The sequence below is a fragment of the Meriones unguiculatus genome, chromosome 3 (assembly GCF_030254825.1).
Source record: "Meriones unguiculatus strain TT.TT164.6M chromosome 3, Bangor_MerUng_6.1, whole genome shotgun sequence".
NCBI lineage: Eukaryota > Metazoa > Chordata > Mammalia > Rodentia > Muridae > Meriones > Meriones unguiculatus.
This window is the reverse complement of record NC_083351.1, coordinates 20687148-20713300: the sequence shown is the minus strand read 5'-3', so window position 1 is coordinate 20713300 and position 26153 is coordinate 20687148. Positions and strand designations below refer to the sequence as shown.

The window sequence follows — 26153 nt, the reverse complement described above, 5'->3', positions numbered from 1 at the left end:
TGGCTCAGGTGAAGAGCAGGGGGGCTAAGCCTCATGGGGCGGGGAGGAGCAGCGTACTGACAGCTGCTGATTCACAGTTTGAATCCTGCCATCAGAACTGCTGTTGGATTTGGGACAGTGTCTTCACCTCTCCAGTTCGATTTCTAGAAATTTCTCAGGGTGGTGTTTAGCATCCAGGAAACAGAGTGTGTATAGGTATATAGCCCAGCCCTGGCTAAGCATCAGGGAGTGGTTACCTGCCCCCGCCAGGCTGCCTGTGGTCGGCTGTGACCCTCCCCTCTCCCCCACTGCAGCTGTTTCACCCCAGACTTACAGACCCGGCCCCTGCCGAAGAGGGCAAGGCGGAAGTGAGGCGGGCCGCCTGTGGCTTCCCCTTTTTTTTTCCCTGCTGTGGGCCCAGGGCTCCTTACTCAGAGCCTCGGAAGAGAGGACAGCGCACCATGGCCTCCCGTGCAGCACCAGTCCGGCAGACATGCTGCTGTTTCAGCATCCGAGTCGCTACCATCGCCCTGGCCGTCTACCATGTAGTGAGTATTTGGGTGGCTGGGGTGTTTGGTGTGTGTGTGTGTGTGTGTGTGTGTGTGTGTGTGTGTGCACTGACCCACTGGACCTTCCAATAAGGGGATTACTACCTATCACTTGTCTATTGGACTCTGGACAAGCCCTGTGCTGCTCTGGGCCTCAGTTTCCCCCTGCCAAACGGTGCAGAATAGCATCCTTAAGGTCGCAGGTGTGCAGAGAGAAGGGCAGGCTGGCAACGGAGAGAGGAGTCCAGACTGGGGTTGCTGCAGGATGTCAGGTCCCACACAGGCCTGGGCGTAGGGCTTTCTGGGATCTGGGGCTACACCTTTGGGCTTCTAGCGGGAACCGGGGAACCCCTCTTTTCAGCTCAGTCAAACCGCTGCCTTCTCCCTTCAAGGACAGCTCCAGCCTTGAGCTTGGGGAACCGCTTGGTGCAGCCACCATGATGCTGGGGCTCCAGTCACGGTCACAGTGTGACCCCGGTGGAGTCTGTCCCTTTGGAGTGGCCCAGGCTTGGGGTCTCCGTTCCAGTCTGCACAGATCCCCACCACCGCCCCTGCCTCAGTGACTCAGACAGAGCCTGTGGCTAACAGCACTTCTGTGCCTGGGAGAGCTTCCTCAAAATCGGCCTAAATCCGTAGACTGCTGCGCAGAGCCTGGTGACATCTGCTTCCGGCCACAGGCAGGGCTGCGGGGCAGTGGTACAAACCAGCTCTGTCCCTAGGCTCTCCCTGCCTCCCCCAACACACCCATTCTGGCCTCTGCTGTGCAGAACTTGGGTGACTTGCTCAACCTCTCTGAGCCTGTTTCTGTAGATCAAAAAATGAAGATGAGGATGAAAAGTGCTACGTGATAGGCTGCTGTGTGGGTGAGGTTGCTCTCTGTAAAGCATGAGGGATGGTGTGTCACATGACCCACTACTTTCGGTGTGTCCTGGCCTGTCCACCTAGAGCAGGGCTTCTCACCCTTCCTAACGCTGTGATCCTTCAGTACAGTTCCTCATGTTTCGGTGACACCCCCCACCATAAAATTATTTTCATTGCTACTTCATAACTGTAATTTTGCCGCTGTTATGAATCGTAATGTAAATATTTGTTGGAGATAGAGAGTTGCCAAGAGGGTCAAGACCCACAGGTTGAGAACCACCTAGAGGCCGGCATGGGGGAGCTCAGAGGTTGCCCTGCGAAGCCTCATCCGGCAAGGCGGCAGTACCCTGTCTTGGCATCAAGTCTCGCCACTTCTGAGACAGCACAGCATACTGGGAAAAGTGTGGTGAGGCTCCGTATGCCAGCTCTGCTCGAGCCAGGCATTTGAACTCCAGGGTTTCTCCATCCTGGATTCACTTTGTAGACCAGGCTGGCCTCAAACGCACCTCGATCCGCCTGCCTCTGCCTCCCAGAGTACTGGGATTGTGGGTGTGTGCCACTGTGCCCGGCTAGATTGGGGGTTTCTAAGTTAGGGCTTTGTAGTGTGTGGGGGGGCGGGGGGCGGTCACTAAGTGGCTTCAGCAGGGTGGAGGGGCCTGTGGTAGTGGGGACCCTTGCTCTGCTGTCGTAGCTATGCTTTCTGTCTGACTGTCTGGTGTCTCAGAATACAGCATATATATTAAAAAGTGAATATACCTGGCGGGTGGTACCGGGTGCCTGTTGAGATTTCTTCTTGTTCATGCCACCCAGGCTCCTAGGTTGTGGATGTGTGAGTGATGTCCTGTCACCATAGAGATCCAGAGACTGTGGGCCAAGTGACCAGGGAAGGCTTCCTGGAAGGAGTGCCACAGGTGGGGAGGGCAGAGTTTGGTTTGTAGTGTGGGAGGGGAAGTGTGAACGAGGAGCTGGTGTGCAAGGGTGCGGTGTGCTGGGGTTGGGAGCCCCACTGAGGCTGCGTCGGGGAGAGGGGAGGCTGGCAAGGAAGAAGTGACCAGCGCTTTGTCTTTAGTTGAGCCTTTGAGCCTTTCCTCGGGTGCTCCACTGTTACTTAGGGATGGTAGCCCTTTGCATTACGTATGCCCGTAGTGACCCCCTAGCCTAGATGTGGGCCGTGATTGTGCAGGCTGCAAAACTGCTGCTTGGTGTGGGAGCCAAGGGATGTTCTAGAGCCACAGGGGGCGTACGAAGAGATGAGGAGCCTGGAAGTCAGACACCCACCCCAGGGGCTGGGTTAGGACACACAGCTTACCTTGCTGTCCCCTTGGCCAGAGAGCCTTTTTCTTCTTATAAGAAAAACGGGCTGGGGGGGCTTTCCTTTGGCACAGCAGATGGGTGGCAGGTGTGCCAACAGGACCTCAAACATCTGGGTAACAAAAAGAGAAGCCACCACCAGATGGACCAGTCACTCATGTTGCCGTCATCTGGAGCCAGCCATGGGTGACATCTCTGTACGTTGAGAGCTATTTGTGGACTCGGGGAGGGTTAAATCAGGCCATTGACGCCAGAGATGGGGCCACACTGCGTGGAACCGGAAGGTGCAATTACGGGAAGATCCTACCTGGCCGGCAGGTTTGTGGTCTGGTGCTCCAGGCTCCTGGGGAACAGGGAAGTGAGAGCCACCCTCCCCAGCTGTCCTTTCGAGTTTTGCCTTGGGTGTCTTAAGTTGGTGCCAGGAAACAAGGACCTCAGCAGACCTTTTGGAAGAGAAATTGCTGGGCTCGCCTGTGGTCTGTCCCTGATACTGGGAATGACGGTTGATGGGGGATTGGCAGGGGAGGAAGTGGAGCTTTCTCTGCAGTGACCAGAGAAACCCACACAGACTCTAGCTGTGCAAGGGATGAGCTGAAACCAGAGTGAGCGGGGCTGATGTAATGAAGGTGCTGTCGTTACTTGGGGGACTGTGAAAGGTCGACCTTCCCCCCTGCTTTTCTGTATTTGCCTTATTCTACTTTATTTCTTTGAGGCGAGGTCTTGCTACGCAGCCCAAGCTGGCCTAGAACTCGCTCTCCTTTCGGCCTCCCCAGAGCTGTGTGTGCAGGTGTGCACCTCTGCCCTGGTCACGAGGCATTTCTTCCCCCTTCTTGCCTCCCCCTCTTTCCTTTATCGCCACTCTGGGAAGGGATGGAACCCAGGGCCTCACACACTCCAGGGAACCACGCCGGCAGGGAATTGCACACCCAGCCCTCGTTGTGTTTTGACACGGTGTCTCGTAGGTTGCTCAGGCTGGCCGGGGATGTGCGTGCGTCCTGCTTTGGCCTTCAGAACCTCTGGATTACAGGGCCCGCACCACCAGCCTCAGCACACAAGGTGCTTTTTTAAAACAAACCTTTTGTTTTTAGGACAGTTTCCGGCTTAGATTTAGTACAGAGCACTCCCGAGTGTCCCTCTCCCATCTCCTCACGGTCTGCGGCTGACACCGGTGGGGACACCTGCCACAGCTTGCCTGTCAGTACCTACATCCTGCTTTCCCTTTCTGTCCTTATCCTCTTTCTGTTTCAGAGCCTGTCTGGGACCTATCACCTTGGGGGCCATTCTTCGGGGCAGCACCAGGCTGTTGGGTCCCCTGGCGTCTCCTGGGTTTGGGATGGCTCGGAGGAGTTCTGTGGAGCGTTTTGTAGACTGTGCCTCATTGGGATGTGCCTGGTGGCCTGTCACAGTGAGCCTGGGCTCCTTTGCGCCAGGAGGACAAGTAGTATGCTTAAGGCACTGTGTAGAGGTGCTGGTCGTGCTACCCACGTCACTCATCACCACCAATGGGGACATCACCTGCCCAGTGGGCATCTTCTCTGAGATACTGTCTTTCTCCCCTTTTGGGTTGGGGTGTGTGTGTGTTTGTCTCTTTACCCGGCTCCTAGGCGTGGAGTTAGGAGTGGGGTTCTGCCTTTCAGAGAGTGGACTAGACACGCAAATAGCCATGGCTTCCATGTGGGACAGCTGTCTATCCCCTCGTGCCGTGCCGTGTAGTTGACTTATTGGTGTATCGGGCAGCAACTCACAGATAAGCGTTGTGTCTGGTTTACAAGCAAGGCAGCTCTACCGTGTTGATAGAGAAACGCTTTGTACACAGAAAGCCAGGTGGTAATTTTCTGCTGTGTGCAGCGTGTAGACAAGCAGGGAAGGGGCAACAGGACTCCTAGGCCCTGGTTGGGGTGGCCTGCCTGCCTGGCAGGCCCCTCTCTGCCCTCAGTCTTCTGGGAATTAATTTTCTTTCATGGGATATTCAAGGAAGCTTCCTCTTTTGGGAAACCCTTCTGACCTGCCTGCCTCAGAACTCCAGGTTTTCCTACTCTGACTTCATGTGTGGGTAGTGACTCGGTATGTGTCACTCACTGGGGGCAAAGCCATTCACAGGCAGGTGCCTGTCTTGGCTGTCTGGACCTCAGAATTTCCAGCTGTTAACAGAGGCCAAAGATCTCTGTGCCAAGGGTGAGTCTTAGGAGGTTCTGAGTTTGGTCGTCCTGGGTGCCATGGTGTTAGCGTAATAATTACAGCTCTCATAGCATTTGGTGGTCATTGGCAGTCTTGGCTCTGAAAATGGTTGATGAAGAGCGTGCAGCTCCCACCTCAAAGGTGATAAGAGACAGTTTGTTCTAGAACTAAATACGAGCGACCACGGCCAGGCACACACATTCAGGTCTCCCAGGTTCCACGCCTCAACGCCGGAACAGGTTTGTGACATTTTTTTATTTATAGAAACAGAACAAAGAGAGTCGTGAGTCAACAGACTTTTCAAACGCATTGGAAGCACTAGGTTACAGCCAAGCAGGGAAGTCTCTGCCACAGGCCTCAGATGCTTATCTGGGACATTTTTAGCCATTGGGTTGGTGGCAGCTTGGGGTCGGTTAGCCCATTCTGAAAGGATTTATCCAGTAGTCACAAAGATGTTAGGTTAGATACCCGACATGGGCAATAAACGGCCTTTTAGGGCTAAAGATAGCCGAAGATAATCTGACCCTGGACCTGGAGCGTTACAACCATCCACAGTCATCCGATCTAACTGATCAGCCTTGTAGTTTAAAGTGTTGTGCTTAGTGTTTTAATCTGCCCCCACCCCCACCCCGAAACTTCAGTTAACAAGGTAAATAGGAAGTGGTAGTGTGAGGAATTGCCTGGGGTGGATATACAGGAAGTTGAAGATGAGCAACCAGGCCATGGGCTGAGCCTTGAGAACAGCTGCACATGGCTGCCCCCAAAGGGAGCTCAGTCAGTAAACCTCCGAGGACAGCGCTGCCATTCTGTTCATCCCGTGCCCTCGCATCCCGTTCCTGGCTCTCGTGTCTTTCTTTGGGCAGACCTGCCTGCCATCTTCTCTTCCGGTGGGCAGCCTTGCTGGGGAAGGGTCTCCAGATGGCGAGAGCTGGCTGCCAGTGCTCTGGGTACAGCATGTCCTGAGCCACGGGCGGCAAACCTTGTCAAGCGTCGTCAACGCTGGCTCAGCTCTGCCGCTCTCGGCACCTCTGTGCGTGCTTTGCCTGCTCTCGGAGGGCACTTGTCAGCCCTGCGCATCACTGTGTTCCCAGCCTGTCCCATACTTTCCCCAGCTACTGGTAACACTAACAGTGGATGTGTGTGCGTCTGTGTCACTTGTGTGATTGGTGACTTCAGATCCTGTTTATAAGAGAAATGCCTCCATTTCCTGCGTGGGGGCTCACACTCTGTCCTTCCCTTGTGCCATCAGCTGTGACTGAGCACCTTTCCGGGAACATTCCTCTAGGAATTCTTCTCTGAGCCCCTGGGGCCGCTGAGATCCCCTTGGGGCCCCTGATCCTGCATGCTACGTCTCTGTGCTCTTCCTTGCAGGCTGGCAGAGCTATTGGCTTGGCCTGAATAGTCTTTGATAACAGCGAGGCCTGACATGTAGCAGGTGACAGCCGACCTCTAATGGCCTCAGTTTTATAAACCATTAATTCATAGCTTACCCCTAGAAGCATACAGATATTCCAATCCCAAATTGTGACCAACGCTCACCAAGGAAATGTCCCTTGAGGTGTCTCTCTAACCACTGACCTGCCCTCTGACTGCATCGGAGCTTGGAGCTCACCAGGACAGTGTCTTCACGGCCTTAGAATCCCAAGCTTCACCCCTAGCTCAGTCCCCTCCCCAGCTCCCACTTTGGTGCATAAGGTCTCAGAGTGGGAGACTCCTGGGTGTATTCATTTGTCTGCTTTCCAGAGAGGGAAGATGCTGTCTGGGTGGCTTTAGGTCTGGGGCTTCTGCTTGCGGCTTCTGGTAGCTTGTGGTTCCTGTTCATACACAGGTGCTCTGGGGGATCAGTCCATCTTTGTGGGCCACCATCTTTTGTGGTAGACTGATGTCTCCTCATTTTCCCCTCACAATGACTCTCTGAGGTGGGAGGATTCTGCTCTGTTCCATACTGAGGAAACTGAGGCACAGAGATGATTGAGCTGCCTGATCAGGGCCACACAGGGCATTTGTGGCTATACTGGGGGGGGGGGGGTGTCTCTTGTTTTACCTTAACCTTTCTTTTCTTCTCATTTCTCTTCTCTTCTCTTCTCTTCTCTTCTCTTCTCTTCTCTTCTCTTCTCTTCTCTTCTCTTCTCTTCTCTTCCGTTTCCCTTTCTTTCCTTTTTTCTTTTTCTTTTTTCCATGGAGACAGGGTCTCACGTGGTATAGGCTGGCCTTAAATTCTCTGTATTCCCAAGGATAACCTGGAATTCAAGGGTGACTCTCAGGGATTCTCCTGTTTGCATCTCCCACATGCTGGCATTACAGGCACGCACCATCACATTCAGGGCCTCTGCCCCCCTAGAGAGAGTCCAGGCAGTGGGATGTTTAATCAATGTTGAGGCAGGAGTGGGGGCGGGGAACCAGCAGGGGTAGGGAGAGGGGAGCCAGCTCTGGCGACTCTGAGATGGCAAGGGTGCCAGTTGGTTGAAGTGGAGCATGCGAGCAGGATGAGGCGTTGTGATGATATCTAGAGGCTGGGGATGCACTGGGGAGATATCTGTTTGGGAGAGTGACCTTACCCGTCCACCCTGATAAGCTGTGACAGGAAGCAAGGGAAGGAGGGGGGGCTTCCTCTGGCTGCTGACACTTCGGTCTTTCTGTGTGTCCTCCCAAGATGACCTGACCAGGGTTCCCCAGGGTGGGCAGCTAACACGGAGGGCCACAGGGAGGGATAAATATCCGTCATAAAGGCCTAGTGTTCTACAGGTTCTAAGTTGTTGGTCATGTTATGTCGTGTGTGTGTGTGTGTGTGTGTGTGTGTGTGTATGTCGTCCCCCACCCTCCCACCCATCACTCAGCGGGACACAGGGCAGGGCTGATCTGCCCTTTGGGTCAACCACAGAAGGGTGTGGATGGCCCCAGGGACTCGCTGTTGCTGAAGTGTGAGGACAGGCCCCAGCATCACTCTCAAGTTCCTCTGGAAGGGTTGCTAGGAAACGTCCTCCACTTCCCTTTTCTCCTTTTCATGAGGAGCTTATAGGGTGGCTCCTGAGGTACTTTGAGTGGGATGAACATCAGATAAGGCAGAACAAGGAGGCACCAGGGCTGCATAGGAGACGTAGGACATGGCTTTCCTGTAATGGAGCTCCTGGGAGAGCCCCGGAAAACTGGGTTTACAGCCGGAAAGGAAGAGTGGTCTCAAGCAGTTGTTTTTAATTGTTTTGAAATGATTTATTATTATTATTATTATTATTATTATTATTACTATTGTTATTATTCTGTGTACGGGTGTTTTGTCTGCATGTATGTCTGTGCACCCGCAGAGGTCGGAAGAGGGGATGGGGTCTCCCTGACCTGGAGTTATGGACAGTTGTGAGCAGCCACGTGGATGCTGGGAACTGTGCCCTTAATCACAGAGCCATCTCTCCAGCCTCACTATTTGGGAACTCTCGGTCCTCATCTGGTGAAAGGCTTCAGGAAGACCTGAAGCGAAGGACTCCTCTCCTTCTTAGGTCCCCATACTTTCCTTTTTCTGTTCTGTCTTATTTGAACCCATAGTCAAGGCTCTGATATCCACAATCCCTCCCATTATGATCGCTCTCAGCTTATCATCATCGCATCTGAACGTTGCCCCTGACATTTCTCACTCATGTCACTGGCAGTATTTTCTCCACCGTGACCACAGGATCCTGGCATGCCGCTGGTGTTTCCTGCAACACCAGTCCTGCCACAGTCACCGTCACCTGTGCCAGGGTGACTTCAGGAAAATGGTGCAACCCCTTTCCATCAGCATGGCTGTCCCTGTCAGCTGGACACCTCCTTCCCACATCATCACACCCATCTCCAGCCAGTGGCCCAGCTTCTCCCTCCCATGCCTTTCCCGTTTGTGCCCAGTCCTGTTCAAGCTACACACCTGTTCTGTGCCCCGTGTGCCCTGTGACCTTGCAGCAACCTTGGAGGAGGTGTTTGTCTTCATCCCAAAGCCCAGAGAGGTCTTCAGTTAACTCAGGGTACAGAGCTCCTAGCCACAAAATGTCACCGTTTGGAGACAGGATGCTGAGTTGGGGACAGCAGGCTCAATGACATCTGTACCCACTGTGGAGAGAAAGACAGCGCGGGGACGCCAGGACACTGCCAGCCAGTCTCCTGCAGCCTAGGAGAGTTTCAAAGCTGCAGCCAGGTGTAGCCACGGTCAGTGAGAGGGGAGGCTAGGCTCGGAAATCCCCCTTTCTGTCCGATGTCCTCTCATGGCTGCCTTGAAAGAGCCGATTGCTTCTCTGGACCTGGGATGATCACTGAGCCATGTACCTGGCCATGGCTGAGCAGTGTCCTCTGATGGGCTGAGCAGCTGGGGCTTTGTGGGTGGAAGGCTGTTGATACGGGGTCCTGCTCTGTGCAGAAATTCTGCTCCGTGGCCCTCACACGCTCAACAGTGCCAGTGGCCGCAGGTGCTCATGGAAGAGAGCCCCTTCACACGGTGAAAAATGAGGCGTGGGAGGGGCCAGGGCGAGGCCAGGTGATGCAGACAGGAAGGAAATCTGCGGGTCTTCACAGTCTGGAGCTCCGGGAGCCAGGGCCTCTGGATAGTTACCAGGGAGGAGGCAGGTGGCTGTGAAACAGGACCACCAGCTCTGAGAAGAGTTCTGGTGTTGGGGACAGAGGCATGGGGTTCCACCCAATGGTGCCGTGTGGTGGTTCTACCCATCCATCTCTCCCCTCTCTGTCCCCATTGTCTGGGCTGTAAAACAAGTTCATTCTGCTCTGTTTGCTGGGCTGTGGGCAATTGTAGCCAAACTGTGTTCAGGTCCGAGCACACAGTGGGTCCAGTACTGTCAGGAGCTGCCTTTCCCTCTCTTGGGGAGCACAAGATGTTGGGCCCAGAGGCAGAGCTGACTTCTAGGTTGCCTTGGGACCTTGGGCTTGTATCTGACCTCTCTGCGCCCCAGGTTCTCATAGGGCAAACAGGGATAGACACACCCCTCTCCCACCCCCTCAGCAACACCCTGGGTAGAGAGACAAGGTAACAGTGAACCTGTTGCTCAGCAGAATTTTTTTGTTTTTCCAGTAGGGGAAACACTTTGGGCCTAATGAACACTGGTCAGTCCTGCTGCTGGGGTCAGGGAGGGCCCTCTGCCAACCTTCTTGAAGGTCCCCTAAAGAGGGTTCAGGAGCAGCCCTAGCAGGGCCAGGAGGTCAGAGACACAGGGAGCAGCTGGTGGGTGAAAACCAAAGTTTGGTTTAAGTTTCCAGGGAACAGGGCTGCTGGGGCAAGCCAGGACCCCGATCCTCACTCTCCTGGCCTATGGAAGGGGCAAGAGTATGAAGGCCGACCTTGTCCTGGTCCTTTCTTGCCACTTCCCAGGTCACTGGCTATTTGCAAGGGTTGTTGCTGGGATGTGAATGGCAGTGAAAGATGCTCAGAGTACAGGGCCAGGCTGAGGAGTCTGGTGGGGGTGGGGGAGGTGGGCATTGTGGAATAAAATGTGGTCCCTGAGAGCCCTTCCAGCTGCAGCTTTGGGAGCTGGGGCACCCATATGTAGGCCTATTAGAATCTCCCCATCTCTCTCATGCATGGACAAGGGACAGGCTTCATTCATTCATTCATTCATTCATTCTCCAAATGTAACAAACCACATCAGCAAACGTGACCCAGGCCACCCCATGGAGCCAGCAGCCCAGGTCACACCTGTGCCTAGTTGTGCAGATGGACATTTCTTATCTGCAGTATCAGTCATCCTGTCTGGCTCCCCAAAGCCCTAGGAGGCCAGTGTCTCAGCTCTTTTATAGCTGGGAGAGCACAGACCCTGGGCCTGTGGTGACTGGCAGCTGCTCACCCAGGGCCTGGGGCTCCGTAATATCTTTTAGACCTCTGCTGATGGCTCATGGACTTGAAGCTCCCTGATGGTTGGGTGTGATGGCCGAGGTCCTACGTCAGCCAGGACCTGTTCTGGCCTGGGGGTGCAGTCAGGGTACCTGATCTTCAGCAGTGAGAGGCAGTGCCTCCTGGAAGCAGGGTGTCCCTCTGAGGCTCCTCTGTGCCTCCTTAGATCCCGGGGGTACCTGAGGTAGCTTCTGTATGAACCCTACTTAGAGATGAGGAAACTGAAGCATGGACAAGTCAGGCCAGTTGTCCACAGTCACACAGCAGGGAAGAGAAAGGGCCAGGATGAGCATCATATATTTACGCAGGATGCCCAACAACTACGCAAGCTATCACGCCAGCCCCTTTAGAGCACCCTGTTTGAACGGTGGCACCCCTCACTGGTGCCCTTTTCTCTTCCAGGTCATGAGTGTCCTGCTGTTCATTGAGCACATGGTAGAAGTGGCCCGCGGTAAAGCCTCCTGCAGGTTCTCCAAGATGCCATACCTCAGGATTGGTACGTCTGGGGACGGTGATGGAGGGGATCCGTGGGCAGTGCTTGGTTAGGGCACGAAGACTTGGGTCTGTGGTCCTGCCGTCTTCGCTGGACTGCTGTGCATCCCTGACTCTTCAGGACCATGCCTTATTTCACAAGCAAATGAGGCCCTCCCCTGCTTGTGCCAGGGGCTTGCTCAGGCTCTGAGGTTTCAGACCGAAGTTCCTGCTATAATAGCCATATCACACAGTCACAGCCCTCCCCTGGGTGAGGAGGGTCAGCCTTAGACTGCCCTGGTCTGGTCCCAGGCCTCACTGTTCACACTCCCAGCCCCACGCTAGCAGCTTCCAGAGCCTGGTCCCCGGGACCCACTCAGGCTTTGCCTCGGTTTCTGCCCTGCCTTGCAGCCGACCTGCTCTCCAGCTTCCTGCTCATTGGAGTCCTCTTCGCCATCAGTGTCAGCCTGCTGTTTGGTGTGGTCAAGGTGAGGCCTGGGCAGGGACGGAGGGGACAGGAGCCGAAGCCTTCTTGCTGTTTTGAGCACCCCACAGATTTTCACGTGTTCGTTTGGAAGAGATGCTGTTCCCTATGGGGCGCCATAGTTTGTCAGCTCCAGTCACTTTCAGGATGAGACTTTCTAGAGGCTGGGCTGGCTAGGGGGGTGCTCAAGGGTGGCAGGGCACTCACAGGAGACCTGAGTTCTTTAGACTATGGGTAGGGCTGGGAGTGTCGAGATATAGGAGAAAGGGGGACAGTAGTATGGGGCTTAAGGGGAGCCACGGTACTGGGATTGCTCTCAGGGACAAGGGTCTTCCCCCTGCCCTGCCCCCACATGAGCGGAGGGACACTTGCTCATGAAATCCTGGGAATGTGTGCTTATACTAGGGAACGCAGACAGACCTAGAGAGAGTTGGGGTGTCTTGGGGGAAATATGGGGGAGGTTGAGTCATGCTGAGGCTCAAAAGAGGAGCCATTTGCCCATGGCCTCCAGGGAGGTAGGAAGTTGACCTGGTCACTTGGCCACTTGGAGAGAGCCCCGCCCTGCAGATGGTGGGGATGTTGGTTAGGCAGAAGGGTGGTGGCTTAATGCTGACCTGGAATGTCTCAGTCTCTGGTCACCCCGACAGTATCCGGGAACCTCATCTCCCAGGTGTGTCCTCAGTGTGTGGCGTAGCTGTGGGGCTGCTGTACAGACTCACAGTGCCCAGCTAAAAGGCAGAGCATGGGTCCTGAAGACTCAGACAGATACCCTGAGTCACCTCTTGAGGGGCTTAGGTAGCCATGAGACACGCCAGGACCCCATCTTTTCTGTGACTTCTGTGGCATATGTGCATGGGTGCTGGGCTCCCACTGAGGGAGAGAGACTGATTGACCTCCTGGGACCTCTTCCCACGGCCTGTCATATCTGGCTTTGACTACCTGGAAAAAGATGACTGCAAACAAGGACAGGCTCCTCTCCTTGAGCCTTTACTGGCTGTGCCTCTGCCTCTGGCCCTGTGCCCAGTCCCCTTACCTAACAAATTCTGGATCTAGTTGGGTGTCCCCTTCAGGGATGTCCTCTCTGTCTCCCCTCTCTGTGGAGTGGGCACTGTGCCCTACCTTGTGGGTCCTTGAGAAAGAAATGAATCAGGTTCTACCCCAGAGCCTGTCATCCAGCTTTCATTGCTGGTACAAAAATACCCAAGAGAGTCATGTAGAAGCAAGGTTCGTTTTGGCTCATGTTTCCAGCCCACAGTGTGCTGGCTGTCTTCCTTTGGGTGTGAGATGAGGCGGAACATCGCAGTGGGGAGGGAGTGGCATATGGCTGGCAGAGCTGTTCATTTCATGGTAGCTAGGAAGGAGAGAGAGGAGAACAGGGGTCACGGGTAAGTCCAGAGGGCACCCCTAGTGGCCTGTAACCCAAACCCTTCATTCCCACCATTTCCCCATGCCATCATCTCACGATGCGTTTCCTGGGCTCAGTTGGTGGAGTCCTTGCCCAGCATACACAAGGTGCGATTCTAGGCATCATACGAATGCATGGCAGAGCACACCTGTGAGTGAAGCACTCTGGAGGTGGAGGCAGGTGGCTTAGGAGTTTCAGATCATCCCTCCTGGCTACCTAGGGAGTTTGGAGCCAGCCTAGAATACACGAGATCCTGTCTCAAAAAAACCCCCCAAAAACCCAAAGGGCAGACAGACAGACGGACAAACAAATCACAACAGAGCCCCTGTATATGGAGCCCATTCCCTGGTGTCTTCTCAGACATCAAGATGTCCCTCTCCTGGTCCCCAGAGTGTCGCTCATGGGAAGGAAGATGCAGGCTGGCCCTAGTCACTGAGTTGGCAGCATCGGTGACAGGGTGGGAACAGGATGTGTGGGCGCACGGTGTGGGGCCACTCTGGGGCGTTGGCTTGTCAGGGACCCCCTGACAAGGCAGACCTTCCTTGTAGGACAGAGAGAAGTACCTGGTGCCCTTCCTGTCCCTTCAAATCATGGACTTCCTGCTGTGCCTTCTCACACTGCTGGGCTTCTACATCGAGTTACCGGCCTACCTGAAGCTTGCCCAGCCCCGGCCCGTAAGTACCTATGTGCATGGCCTGACCTGGGCAGGCTGTCCAGGACAGGGTCCTTTTCCTCCTTGATATCCTCCTTCTTCTGTACTGTCTGTCACTGTACCTCCTGGACTGCTCTGTGCCTGGCTCGGGGATCTTCATGCTTCCTCTTTGTCCTTAGGACCAAATGAGGGTGGTGTGGGGATGGAGCCTGGTGTGTAAGGCTACCACAGGGTCAGCATCCTCAACCTAGATGAGCGTTTGTCCCCAGGCCTCAGAGCTTGCTGAGATGGCTGTTTACACTGGCCATGTGTGGGTTACCCAGAGAGAAGGGTGCAATGCCTTTTAAGGTCTCAGCATCAGTCAATTTCTCCTTTGGAAACAAGGGAGATGGCTGGGTTGGTCAAGACCAAGGGACGAAGACTATCTGATGAGGAAAAGTGTGGTGGCCTTAGCTGGTCACGGAACACCCAGCTTTGTCAGAGTTGCCATTCACAGTCCCCAGTTCTGGTCCTGGAAGGGCTGGGCTGCTGGAAAGTGGGAGGAGGGCTGGGGAGTTAGAAGAACCCTGTTGTGGTCCCAGCTCCACCCACACCCTGATGTGAACGTCATGCGACCTTTTCTTTGAGCACAGTCAACGAAGGATGGCTGGTAGCTTGGGTAGAGAGGCTCCCAAGGGAGAGCCGCTCTGTGCCCTGCTTCAGGGGTCTTCATGCTTCCTGTCGGTCCTCCTTAGGGTCGCTCTAAGGTCCCCTTCATGACACTGCAGCTTCTGGACTTCTGTTTGAGCATCATGACCCTGTGCAGCTCCTACATGGAAGTTCCCAGCTACCTTAACTTCAAGTCCATGAACCACATGGTGAGTCTCGGTGGAGGATGAGGCTACATCCTGGCCTGGGGCAAGGCATCCTCCGATGTGGGATGGCGGGAGGGACTTATGGGTTGGAGGCTGGGTTTCCTGGAAGGAAGACTCATGTGTGAGTGATACACTGGGACAGCAACTTTCAGAGACAAGCTTCTAGGACAAAAGGAGGCCCTGGCCATGAGGAGCCACATAGCATCCTGGGAACTGTTATAGGAAGGACACCAAGGGTTTACTGCTGTCTAACTCACTGTCCCCCAAGCACAGTGGCTTAAAATGACAACAGTATGCCACAGTTGTGAGGACCATGTACTTTGGGGTGGCTTGCTAGGTGGCTCAGTTGCTGGTTCAGCGTGGCAGCTAGGCAGGAGGCGAGTGATCTGCTCCCCCGGGGCTCCTTGCAGCAGAATTGGTGGCTTACCCACTTCCTCTTGGTGGCAACCTTCAGTAGGGCGGCCTGAGCATCTTCAGAGCATGGCATCTGGCTGGCTGCTACTGAAAGCTCACATCTGTCCCTGAAGGAGTCCTTAACATCCTTCAGGGAAGGGGCCAGTGCTTCCTATTTCAGAAGAAGGAGGATCAAAGGGTGTGTGTGGAGGCAGGTGTGGTGGTGCTCGCTGGCCATTGTAGCGTTTGGAAGGCTGAGGCAGGAGGATTGCTGTGAGTCTGAGTCCAGTCTGGGCTACAGAGCAAGACTATTTCAACAAAAAGATAAGCAGACAGAATGCATGGGCATATCTTTTCTTTTCCCAGAGGTGGTGCATTGCGGATCTGGTGTCAAGCAAGTCAGTCCCAGCTAGAGCTGCCCTGGTGGCGGGTGTGACCTGCCAGGTGTTAGAGGACTAGGTGGCTCCTAGCAGCTAAAATCAGCTAATGAGATGCCGTGGTTCCTAGCCTAGGAGGCACCAGCTACACTCACTTCCCTTGGGGCTCCCGAGTTGGAGTTGCCAAGGTAGTGTGTGTGTGTGTGTGTGTGTGTGTGTGTGTGTGTGACCCTGCCTGGTGGGAGGACCAGGGCCCCCAGGGCCGAGGTGGTGATGTGGTCCTGTATCATTGCAGAATTACCTCCCGAGCCAGGAAAGCATGCCGCACAGCCAGTTCGTTAACATGATGATCATCTTCTCAGTGGCCTTCATCACTGTGCTCATCCTGAAGGTGAGTGGCCCTGCACCCTACAGTTCTGTGAGCCTGGTTAATGCTGTCTGTGGCTCAGGTTCCCCCATAATGGACTGTGAGGAGGCAGGTTGAGGTGTGCTTGCGGTCCCCTCCTGCTTCCAAGAGCTTCCAAGCTCTCCCTAGCTTTCCTGCCTCAGCTCTTCTGGCTTGGCCTGTTACCTTGGGGACATTCTTGTGGGTCTGTGAAGCCATGTGTACTCAGATGCCTGGGCCCAGCATAATAGGTCTTTCTGGCAATGGCCCAGTGTGCTGTCCGGGGTTAGACTTCAGCCCTGTGGGTTGAGGCTATCCACACTGTTCTGTAATCTTAGAAAAAAGGAAAAAAAAAAAAAAAGCAATGACATGATCAGGGGCTTTTGTTTTGTTTTTGAGACACAATCTGTAGCCCAGGTTGGCCTTGAGCTCACCACATAGCCCAGGCTGACTTGATCTCCTGATCCTCCTACCTCCACTTCCCAAGTGCTAGGATCACAAGGCATGTACCCTCGTGCTCAGCTCAGAGGCGCTTTTGAAAAGGACCTTCTCACCATGTCTCAAGATGGGTGGGGTCCTTTAGACAGTGAGTTCCCTGTCATTCAGGATGGCTGAGTATGTCTGATGGTGTCCAGGAGGCTGGAAGCCAGATGAGAAGCCCTTGCCGCATGGTGGCTGTGGGCAGGAAGGGTAGTCTCTGGAGCATGCCAGGCTGGTGTGTGAGGAAGTACAAAGCCAGAATGTATGTGTGTGTGTGAGGTCTGAGCTGCTGTTGAATGCTGAATCCTGGGATGAGTGGGTGGTCACTCCCTGGAGGCATCTGACATCTAGCCAGAGCCTCTCAGGAGAGGGCAGGAGGGTGGGCAGAGCACAGCCTAAACGGGCTCTTCTTCAGGTCTGCATGTTCAGGTGCGTGTGGACATGCTACAAATTCATGAAGTACATGAATTCAGCCGTAGAGAACAGCAGCGCCAAGGTGTTCCTCAAGGTGAGACTGGTGGAGGGTCAAATACCAGGCCTACCACTCTCTTGATGTGACACTTGAGGGCCAGTTCTTTTTCCTCTCGGGGCCTCTGCACTTGTGAGAAGATTGTTGGACCAGAAGAAATGTAAACCACATCAACTCTTACAGTCTAAGATTCCATCCATCCATCCATCCATCCATCCATCCATCCATCCATCCATCCCTCCATCCATCCATCTCCATCCATCTCCATCCATCCATCCATCCATCCATCCATCCATCCATCCATCCATCCATCCATCTTCATCCACCAATTTATCCTGGATGGGAGGGATGAGAGCCAGTTTTTTTGAGAGCTTTTGGACTGAGAATGTTCATCAAAGCCCTGGACGTTGAGGTCAATGGGCAAAGGCAGGTGCCTCCTCTGTGGGAACAGAAGCATGACCAGGTCTCACAGGCATGCAAGACACTGTCATCATCATTTTGATGGATGTGGGGAGAGGGTCCTTGTACCCCAGGTTAGACTGACATCCTTCTTGACGGTGCTCATCTGTCTTCTCTGTCTTTCCCAGGTGGCTCTGCCATCCTATGAGGAAGCCTTGTCTATGCCCACTAAGACTCCAGAGGGGGACCCTGCACCACCCCCGTACTCAGAAGTGTGACCCCACACCAGGCCTCAGCCCTTGGGCTGGGAGAGTTGGAGCTTCCTCCTCCTGCTTCTTCACTTTGGTGGCCTTCACTTCACTGTGGCCTACTACGGGACAATCTGCTTGTGCACCCCCTCACTGTCCTCTCCTCCTGGGGACCCCTCACTCACAACTGAAGTCACCCCTGGGCTAAATAACCCTTTGAGTCTCAGACTACCCAGCCTAGCAGTTCATCTTATCTCCATCAGCGACAACACTTGTTTGGGGCACAGTCATGGCAAATTAGGGGGAGTTTGGTTAACGGCTACCAGCTTGATCTATTTAGCCGGGCAGCCTATACCACAGGGGCAGCGGGAAAAGGATCTGGTCAAACAGCAGTTCCTGGGGTCAGTTTATACCCACCCCTGAGGTTATGGGGTGGCTCATGATTGTGGTGCCCACTTGCCACCCCCATACCCCAAAAGTATACATGTGAATCTATCCCTTCAAAGAGGTTGCTTCAAGAAATAGCAACTCAGTCAACTGCTGTCTTTAGGAATTGTGATTAAAAATCGAATAAAAAATAAAAACCACGGTGTCAAACAGAAGGGGAAAAAATGGAGTTCTTCCCATCATTCACTTCAATGCACCCAGTGGGTGACCAGCATCTGAGTTTCTGTAGCAGCTGCAAGCTGAGGAGTCTGACAAACACTCCCCTCAGCCGCCCTGTCAGTCCTGCTAGGCAGGGGGAAAAGGCTGCTTTTGTTTTAAACAGTACCTTCCCGTGAACCACTGCTCTGATGGTAAGCTATCCTCACCTTCAGTCAAGTGCTGACCCTGTGTTCCCCATGGCCACACAGTGGTGAGGCTCCCTGCAAGGGACATGGGCAGATTCAGGGTCTGGTTGTCACGATGTCTATCACTATGGATGCCCAGTTGGGTCAGGCTAGCCCACGGCGTATGAAGAGCCAGCCAGAGGCTTGTCTTCCACGGTGGCAGTGAGGAGGACTGGTCCATGCCCCTCTGCTGGCTTTGCCATCGCTAGGGACTGCTGGGGATTAATCCTAATGCCAGAGATCTACACGCTGCCTGTGATATAGACGGGGCTGCAGGGTTGAGAGGGCTGAGAGAGGTTCCCACTGCACCTGCGTCATTGCTTGTGTGTGACTTGGAAGAGCGTCCAATAAAGCAGCTGCAAGCTTTGCTCTGACTCATGTGGTTCTTTACAGATGATGCAGGGAGAGAGGACCTCCAGCCTCCATTACGCCAGCACACATACACACAGCATTTCTGCCCATCCCCTGGAGCCTGCCCAGCCTCTCGGGGTCACCCCCTGAACCTGTTTCTTGTCTGACGTCACCCTGTGAAACGTCCCCACATCTCCCTGGTCCAGGGGGAACTCTGTTCACAAGGAGAGAGATGGCCTCCAGCCAGGGCCTGTTCTGAATACTGGGAACTCACAGGCTGGGACTCGGAGACAGATCCATAAATTGTGGTCATCACCCAGTACTGTGGGGAAAGCCCATGTCCTCAGAGTCTGGAGACCAAGTGTCTTAGGGGACATTTCATCAAGTGGAGTGAAGGACAGGTCATGCTAAGTCAAGGCTGGTCCGGGACAAAGCTGTTAAATGTACAGGGTCACCGTGGTTGGGGAGGGGCTGGACCATTTCAGTGTTCCAGATGAGAGCAGAGAACAGCAGGACTCTTTGCTTACTCACCCTGGCCAGTGTCACCCTGAAGAGCTTACAAAGATGGATGTGAGCAAGAGAAACCTTTATGCCCAGTCTTCTAAAGGTAGCCTTGATGGTTCTTAGCTCTCACTATAGAAGGAATAGTTCAGAGAATTTGGGCTCCAGGGATGGCTGGATCCAAGGCTGACGTTTTCCTGTTGAGGCCTCTTTGCCTTTCTGTATCTCCTGCTTCCCCTCTAGGGCTCCTGAGCAACTGAGAGCCTGTCTGAAAGGGACTTCAAGGGACAGTAGGGTAGTTTGAGTCAGGGTCTGTCCCCAGGAGAGACCAAATGCCTGACATGGTGGCACACTTTGGGGCTGAGGCAAGAATATCTCAAGGTATTTAGGCTAGCCTGATCTGCACAGTGAGACCCTATCTCGAAAGACCAAGTGCTGAGTGTATAACTCAGCGACAGAATGCTTTCTTACCACGAACAAGGTTCTGCTTTCAGTTCCCAGCACCACATAAAGACAAAAGCAAGGGCTACAGATCCTAACCTCAGGTGCTGTCAGGCATCCCTGGAGATGGAAGATTTCACTGTGTATCCTATTTGCTTTTTTACCCCACATAACTGATAACCTGTGACTCTTAACACCAATGAAAAAGGAGCTTCAGGGCAGCCCAGAGACACCAAGTGACTTTCCCAAGGCCCCACAGCACTAGGGTTAGATAAAGGCCTTTTATTTCCCATTCCAAGTGAGGGTTGTTGGGATGGACCAGGGCCTCAGCCTGTGTGAGCTTGTCTTGCAAAGATTCATGTGAAGGTCTCCTGCCCCTGCCCCTACTCCAGCAAGTAGAAGATGGGGCAAGATCTGAGGTCACAGGAAGAAAGAATCAGTTTTGCATCCTATCACTACAGGACTAACGGGCCAAACTGTGGGTCCCAAGGGGCAAGAGGTTTCTGGGTGTACTGCCTGCCTCCTCACTCCCTGCCCCCAATGCTGGCCTGGAGTCTTGGTGCTGAGCTGTGTGGTGGGATTGTGCCCTGTGGTCAGGCAGTGGGGAGGGGGCAGCCTAGGGACAGGAAATAGCTGGGTTTGGGGAAGTCCATGTGGCCAGCCAAGCCAAGCGAGTTGTGGTCGCCCGGGCAGCTTATGTAGGGGCCTCTCAATGCTCTACTTGAGGCTCAGACAGGCGCTCTTTGATGGGAAATGGGGACCCCCGAGGGCTGCCTGAGTGGGATGCCAGGAGGAAGCCAGTTGGAAGGGAGGCTGTTCCAGGGCAGGCAAGATGGCTGCTGCTAGATGCCCAGATGTTCTGGTCTAGAGAGCAGGAGAGGGCAGGTTCGTTGGGGACTACGACAGGGGCAGAATGGTTGGTCCCCTAATCGTCTGGGCCCAGCACAGATATGAACAGCCTTGCTCATGACCCACACATGATTTCAGATAGGTGCCTGCCCTCCTGTGGACCTCAGGAGTGACTGTTACACAGCAGTTGCTATGTAAATTCATGGGCTAGAAAATGTGTGTCCTCTGTGGAGGCACCCCAGGGTGGGCTGGTAGGTGAGGATGTCACCCAGATAGATGGAGATACCACATATTAGTGGAACATAGTGCTGGCTGCTGACCGTTCCACACATACCCTGCTTTATCTGGCACTTGGCTTCCAGCTGGGGTGACCCCTTACAGGGCCCAAGACCATGTGACATCCCATGGGGCTCCTTATCCCAGAGTTAGTTGGCTGGAGCTGCTGGCATGGCAGGGTTTCCACTCACTTTTTCTGTAGGCCCTGAGTGTCAAAACAGCTCTGAAAGTGAGTGGGACTGTGTCTTCTGACAGTGGCCTACTGCTGCCTTTTTCTGGCCTCTGCTTTGCTTTGGGGTCAGTAGGGATTCCCATCCAATCAGATCGCCTTTGGCAACAACTTCACTTTGTGATAGAATTGAGGCAGGCATGCCTAGGGGTAGTGTGCAACCCGGAATCCCACTTGGCTTGGACTCTACAACACACACACACACACACACACACACACACACACACACACACACACACTCTTCCTTTTGTGGCTAGTTTCTATTCAAATACATACCCAGATATATCTGGTACCGTATTCATTCAGAGTAGACTGGTTTTGTGTCCTCTGGTAAAAGACCATATTTGCCATCTTATGCTTGAGCATAACTGGGCATGCCTAAGGTTAAAATTAGACGCATTGTGAGGGAGGGACGAGCATGGAGGGAAAAGTTACAGAACCCAAACCTGTCAATCAACATGGAGGATCACTCTTGCTAAGTCTCCTAGTAACCAGCTCGTCTTTCCCTTGAGCCCCATGAAGGTCGGTCCTAACGGTAGCCAGAGCCCTTCAGTATTCTCTCACTTGGGAAGCCCTCAGCTCGCTTGCAGCAAATCTGACTGGTTCTGTCACTTTGCTCTTGAATACTGTTTCCTTGCTGCTTTGCGATCACTGTGCGCCTTTATTTCAGTTTCTTGAACAAGATGCTGATGGAAACATCCAGTCTGGACACTGACCGCAGGAAACAGAATCATTTTAAATGCCAGAAGAGCAGTCTGAGAGCTTGGCCTGGGGGTTCTCCGTGGGCCTTTGATGGCAGCAGAGCCTCCATGGTGTGACATCAGCAGCTGGGTAGATCTCTGTAGCCACATGGGCATCATTGGCTGACTGGGCACCCAGGGACCAGTGCCCATAGCCAGGTCCCTCCCCAGGATACTGGAGGATGTCTGCCCCGTTAGTTACCAGATGTGTCCCAGCAAGCAGGAGTGGCCAGCGTAAGGGAGCCAGAGCTAGCTGTGAACAGCCAGCCTTTCTGGGAGACAGTGCAGCGGGCACCCCAGATGGTCGAGCAGAGCAGTCACCTGTGGCATCCTCTGGCCTACATGCTACCTCTCCAGCAGGGTGGGTTATGCAGCCAGGCCCAGATGTTCTGGTCTAGATGACCTTTGGGGTTCTTCAGAGGCCAAAGTTTGAGGTGTTACATCAGTTAGGCGATCAAGAAGCCTGATTTCTCCACTCCCTTTCTTAGACAATGGTCTCACTCGGATGTCTAGGCTTCTGGGTTCAAGCAAGCCTCTCCTTGTAAGGCTGGGGCTACACATGACTGCTCGTGCTTCTAGCTGTCCTGAATTCTGATCTGGGGGTGATCTGGGCCCTCAGACAGCTTTTCACACCAGAGAATGTGTTGGTTATTTTTTTTTTCTATTGCTGTGAAAAAATACCCTGAAAAAAGCAACTTAAGGAAGACTTTTTTTTAAATTGTTGTTTGTTTGTTTCTTTTTATTGGCTCATAGCTTGAGGGAAGGAAGCCATGTTGGCAGGAGTTCCAGGTGGCTGGTCAAGAAGAGAGAGCGGTAAATGCTGGTTCTCAGCTCTGTTTTTCCATTTTATTCAGTCCTGGACCCCAGGCCACGTGATCACCCATATTTAGGGCAAGTCCTTCTACCTCGATTAATCTAACCAAGGTAATCGCTCTCCGCATGTTCAGGGGCTAACCTAACATAGACAATCCTGGAAGCCTGTCTCCTAGGTGACTCTAGAGTCCCCTCAAGATGACAACCAATGTGAGCCATGACAGAGGGTGGCTGCGCCTGTTGCCACTCCGTACGTGTCCATGCTATACCCTGGGGCATCAGGTGGCTTGCGCTCCTTGTCCGAGACATGTGCCAGGTGTCTGAAGACAGAACTTGGCCTCATCAGGGCCACCACAGCATCGGAGCAGCATCGGAGCAGGCCTTTTGCAGAGACAAAGCCTGCGCTAAGCCGCCATGACCCTGGGCATGCTTGTCACTGCAGCCTTACCTCTCCTGATGTGAGAAGGGATTGAAAAGCCAGCGTCCATGTCGCGCGCACTGCACCTCCTTCTCCCAGCCTGTGGCAGAACCTTGAAGGCCTCAGCTTTACCAAGGGACAAAGAAGATGAAGGCTCTGGGGGCCACCACAGCAGGCACACAACAGGACAGAGCATCAAACCCAGCTCCACACAATTCCAAAGTGTCGCCTTCTAGCCAGGATCCCTGCAAGCCCAGCCCGCCAGGCAACGACACGGCTCAAGGTGGTTCTGGGTGATATGCAAACGAGGAAGCTAGATTTAACTGGTTTGAATTTATATGAATGGGGTAAACATACAAACCGTGCCTCAAACCAGCTCTTTCAGGGCAGTTATTTTATTAGGAGGAGGGAGTTCTAAAATAGCAGTTGGTTCTGAGTTGTAGATTATGCTGCTGGGGGGATGGCTCGGTGGGTAAAGTGCTTGGCACACAAGCATGAGGACCCGAGTTCAAATTCCCAACACCCATACAGAAGTTGGGCATAGTGATGTGTGCCTGCAACCTGAGGACCAAAGGGGTGGGGTATTCCCTGGGGCTTGCTGTCTGTCTAGCCTGGCTGGACGGGTGAGCTCCGGGTTCACTGAGAGACCCTGTATCTTAGCCAAGGTTCTCTTGCTATGAAGAGACACCATGACCAACTCTTATAAGAGAAAACATTTAACTGGGGCCTGCTTGCAGTCTCCATTTTAGTCGGTTATCATCACGATGGAGTGGATGCAGATGGACGTGGTGCTGGAGCAGTAGTTGAGAGCTGTATCCTCATCCACAGGCAGAGAGGGAGACATTGGGGCTTGTTGTGTACTTTAGAAACGTTAAAGCCACCTTCCTTCCTGCCCTCCATGACATGCTTCCTCCAACAAGGCCACACCTCCTAATCCTTCTAATTCTTTCAAACAGTTCCACTCCCTCGTGACTAAGCATTCGAATATGTGAGCCTTTGGGGGTCATTCTTATTCGAACCACCACACCCTGTCTGGAGAGTGAAGGAGGAAGACACTTAATGATGAGTTTGCTCTTACACACACACACACACACACACATACACAAACATACGCCACACATGAACCCATGAGAGCACACACATACAGATTAGATAACTCTGAATGTGGTGGCTTACACCTCAGCACTTGGAAAGCTGAGGCAGGGGGATTGTTGTGAGCTGGAGGCCATCCTGTGCTAGAGGGTGAGACTCTGCCTCAAAAAAGTTAGAAAAAAAATTAAGGGTTTGTTAGGGGATTGAGCGGTCCTGCCAGTGATGGGCGGTGGGTGCAGGGAGCTGCTTCTGCAGAATGGGCTGGGCTTCTTGGTTGAGAGGAGACAGTTGGCTCTTTGAGGAGAGTACTGGGCCTGCATGGGAGCACTGCAGAGGGAGTCCTGGGCTCATCTCCTACTGAGACCTACTCGCTCTTTCCCCTGAGCTACCCTAGGCGCCTTAGGTTTCTGCGAGTTTCTGTCGGGTGTTGGAAATGGAGCACACATAGTTCCCGGTTCTGGGGCCAGGGAAAATGTCTCACATTTTTCAAAACACAAATATTTCTTTTTCTGTTCTCAAGGTGTACGCTGAACTTCCAGGAGCCCCCGGCTGTCGGCCCCACAGTGGAATGTGAAAGCTGCCCTTCTCTCTGCAACCCGCTTCGTTCCTGAAAGCCTACCTGGGGCATATTTTGGGACTCTGCTAACGAGGGGAGTGACACAGAGAAGGTGTCTGTGCTGCTCCTGGGGGCACAGACTGGCCATTCAGAAGAGAGCTGAAAGGGCGGTTTCATGGGCCCAGCTGGGCCCAGCAACAGGGCTCTGTCCCCCGAGCCACAGGATGGGCGCCCGTTCAAGCTCTCTCTGCCCACCCTGCCAAGGGCCATACACCAGCGCATACACCTCTCACAGTGGCCACCGTCATTGTCACCATCGCTGCCCCTCATGTGACCTAGATGGGAACTCATTCATCACTACTTTCTGTTAGCTTACTTCTTCATCTGCTTGGCAACTGCCCTTGGGCCTCAGGGATGGAAAGGGGACCGAGATAGAAAAGGCCCCCATGTCGGGGTGGCAAGGGCAGCCACCACAGCGCAGTTTGGGAGGAAGGATATTTGCTACAGTTTCTAGGGACCATGCAGCTGCTCTGAAGAAGCCAGCCCTCTGAGCAGTGGAAGGGAGGGGTCAGCAGCCCAGGGGCTTCTGGGTTTGCAAATGTGCAGAGGGCTGAGAACTGGAGAGAGATGAAGCCAAAATGGGAGAAGGCAAAGGGAGCAGGTTTTCTTTAACATAGCCACAAAGGGGAAGGTGCCCTGACTCTGCCCTTGAACCTGCTGTGTGGCTTCCGGCTACTCACTGAACCTCTCCGGGCTTTGGTGCCTATGGAAAGTGGGCTGATGGACCCCATCTCTCTGCTTGCTTGTGGGGCACACACACAGGAAACGACCAGTGTGAAGGATGATGCCATAGCCTCTTAAGACGTAACTGTGGAGTAGGTCAGCTCCTTTTAGGGCCGTCCACACCCTTTTCGATTCCAGAGTGAAGTGCACAGGTTCATCCTCTGCCACAGTGGCAACCCCCTGCCTCAGCTTCCTTCTCCTGTCTTCTCACGGCCTCCCCATGTGATCCTACAAGGCTGGCTTTATTGTAGAGATTGACAACCACAGTTTGGGAAATTCCTCTCACCCCTCTAGCTAGCTCTGGGAGACAGCACTGACGCGCTCCCTGTTTCCAGATGTAAGAAGGAGGCCCAGAGAGGTGCAGCAAGCTGCCCGAGGTCGCACAGGTGTGTGATCTGGCTCACGTCTGCCCTCAGTCCATCTCCCTTCTTCCCCATTCTTCCCCGACTCCCATGCCAAGCACAACCATGCTAGTTGCCATTAAGATCTGGGAGAATTGTGCCAGGGTGGAGCCAGTGAGAGGAAAGCATTGAGCAGAGGATGGAGAGGTGACTAGGAAGCATGTTCAGTGAGGAAACCAGGCTTGGGGTTGTGGGTGGGGAGGACTTGGGTGTGGGATGAGGGGGCAGGGCAGAGCTGGGGCTTGTGGCCAAGGAACTCAAGTGTCCCTAGGTGGTAGGTCCAAGTGAGCACGGGTTCTGGCCGGAGGAGCCGCCCCCACCCACCTGAGATTTCCTGAATTCCAGCTGTGGCTGAGTTGCTTCTGCAGGCAAAGGGGCCCTTGTGGCCAGCTGTTCCTACCCTCCCTCTCCAGGCACACACACCTCCATTCAGCCTGGCCCCGCCCCTGGGGGTTGGGGCAGGGGTGCTGTCTCCTGCCCAGTGGTAGATAAGGCAGCCCCCCACATCTGGTCCCTTCC

The 26153-nt window shown here is 53.9% G+C and overlaps 1 protein-coding gene across 1 annotated transcript; it reads left to right on the top strand.

Annotated features, from left to right (window-relative positions):
- Positions 1–368: 368 nt before the first annotated feature.
- On the top strand, positions 369–18551 carry Laptm5 (lysosomal protein transmembrane 5). The gene is made up of 8 exons (XM_021636357.2): positions 369–527; positions 11140–11233; positions 11620–11696; positions 13646–13771; positions 14484–14606; positions 15669–15764; positions 16654–16746; positions 17295–18551. Exons 1-8 carry the CDS (start codon positions 441–443, stop codon positions 17382–17384), a joined length of 786 nt encoding a protein of 261 aa, XP_021492032.1. The 5' UTR covers positions 369–440; the 3' UTR covers positions 17385–18551.
- The last annotated feature ends 7602 nt before the right edge of the window (positions 18552–26153 follow it).

Coding starts and splice junctions, on each gene's coding strand:
- Laptm5 (XM_021636357.2), top strand. CDS start 441: ATGGCCTCCCGTGCAGCACCAGTCCGGCAGACATGCTGCTGTTTCAGC. Junction 528..11,139: donor CCCTGGCCGTCTACCATGTA/GTGAGTATTTGG, acceptor TTTCTCTTCCAG/GTCATGAGTGTCCTGCTGTT. Junction 11,697..13,645: donor TGCTGTTTGGTGTGGTCAAG/GTGAGGCCTGGG, acceptor CCTTCCTTGTAG/GACAGAGAGAAGTACCTGGT.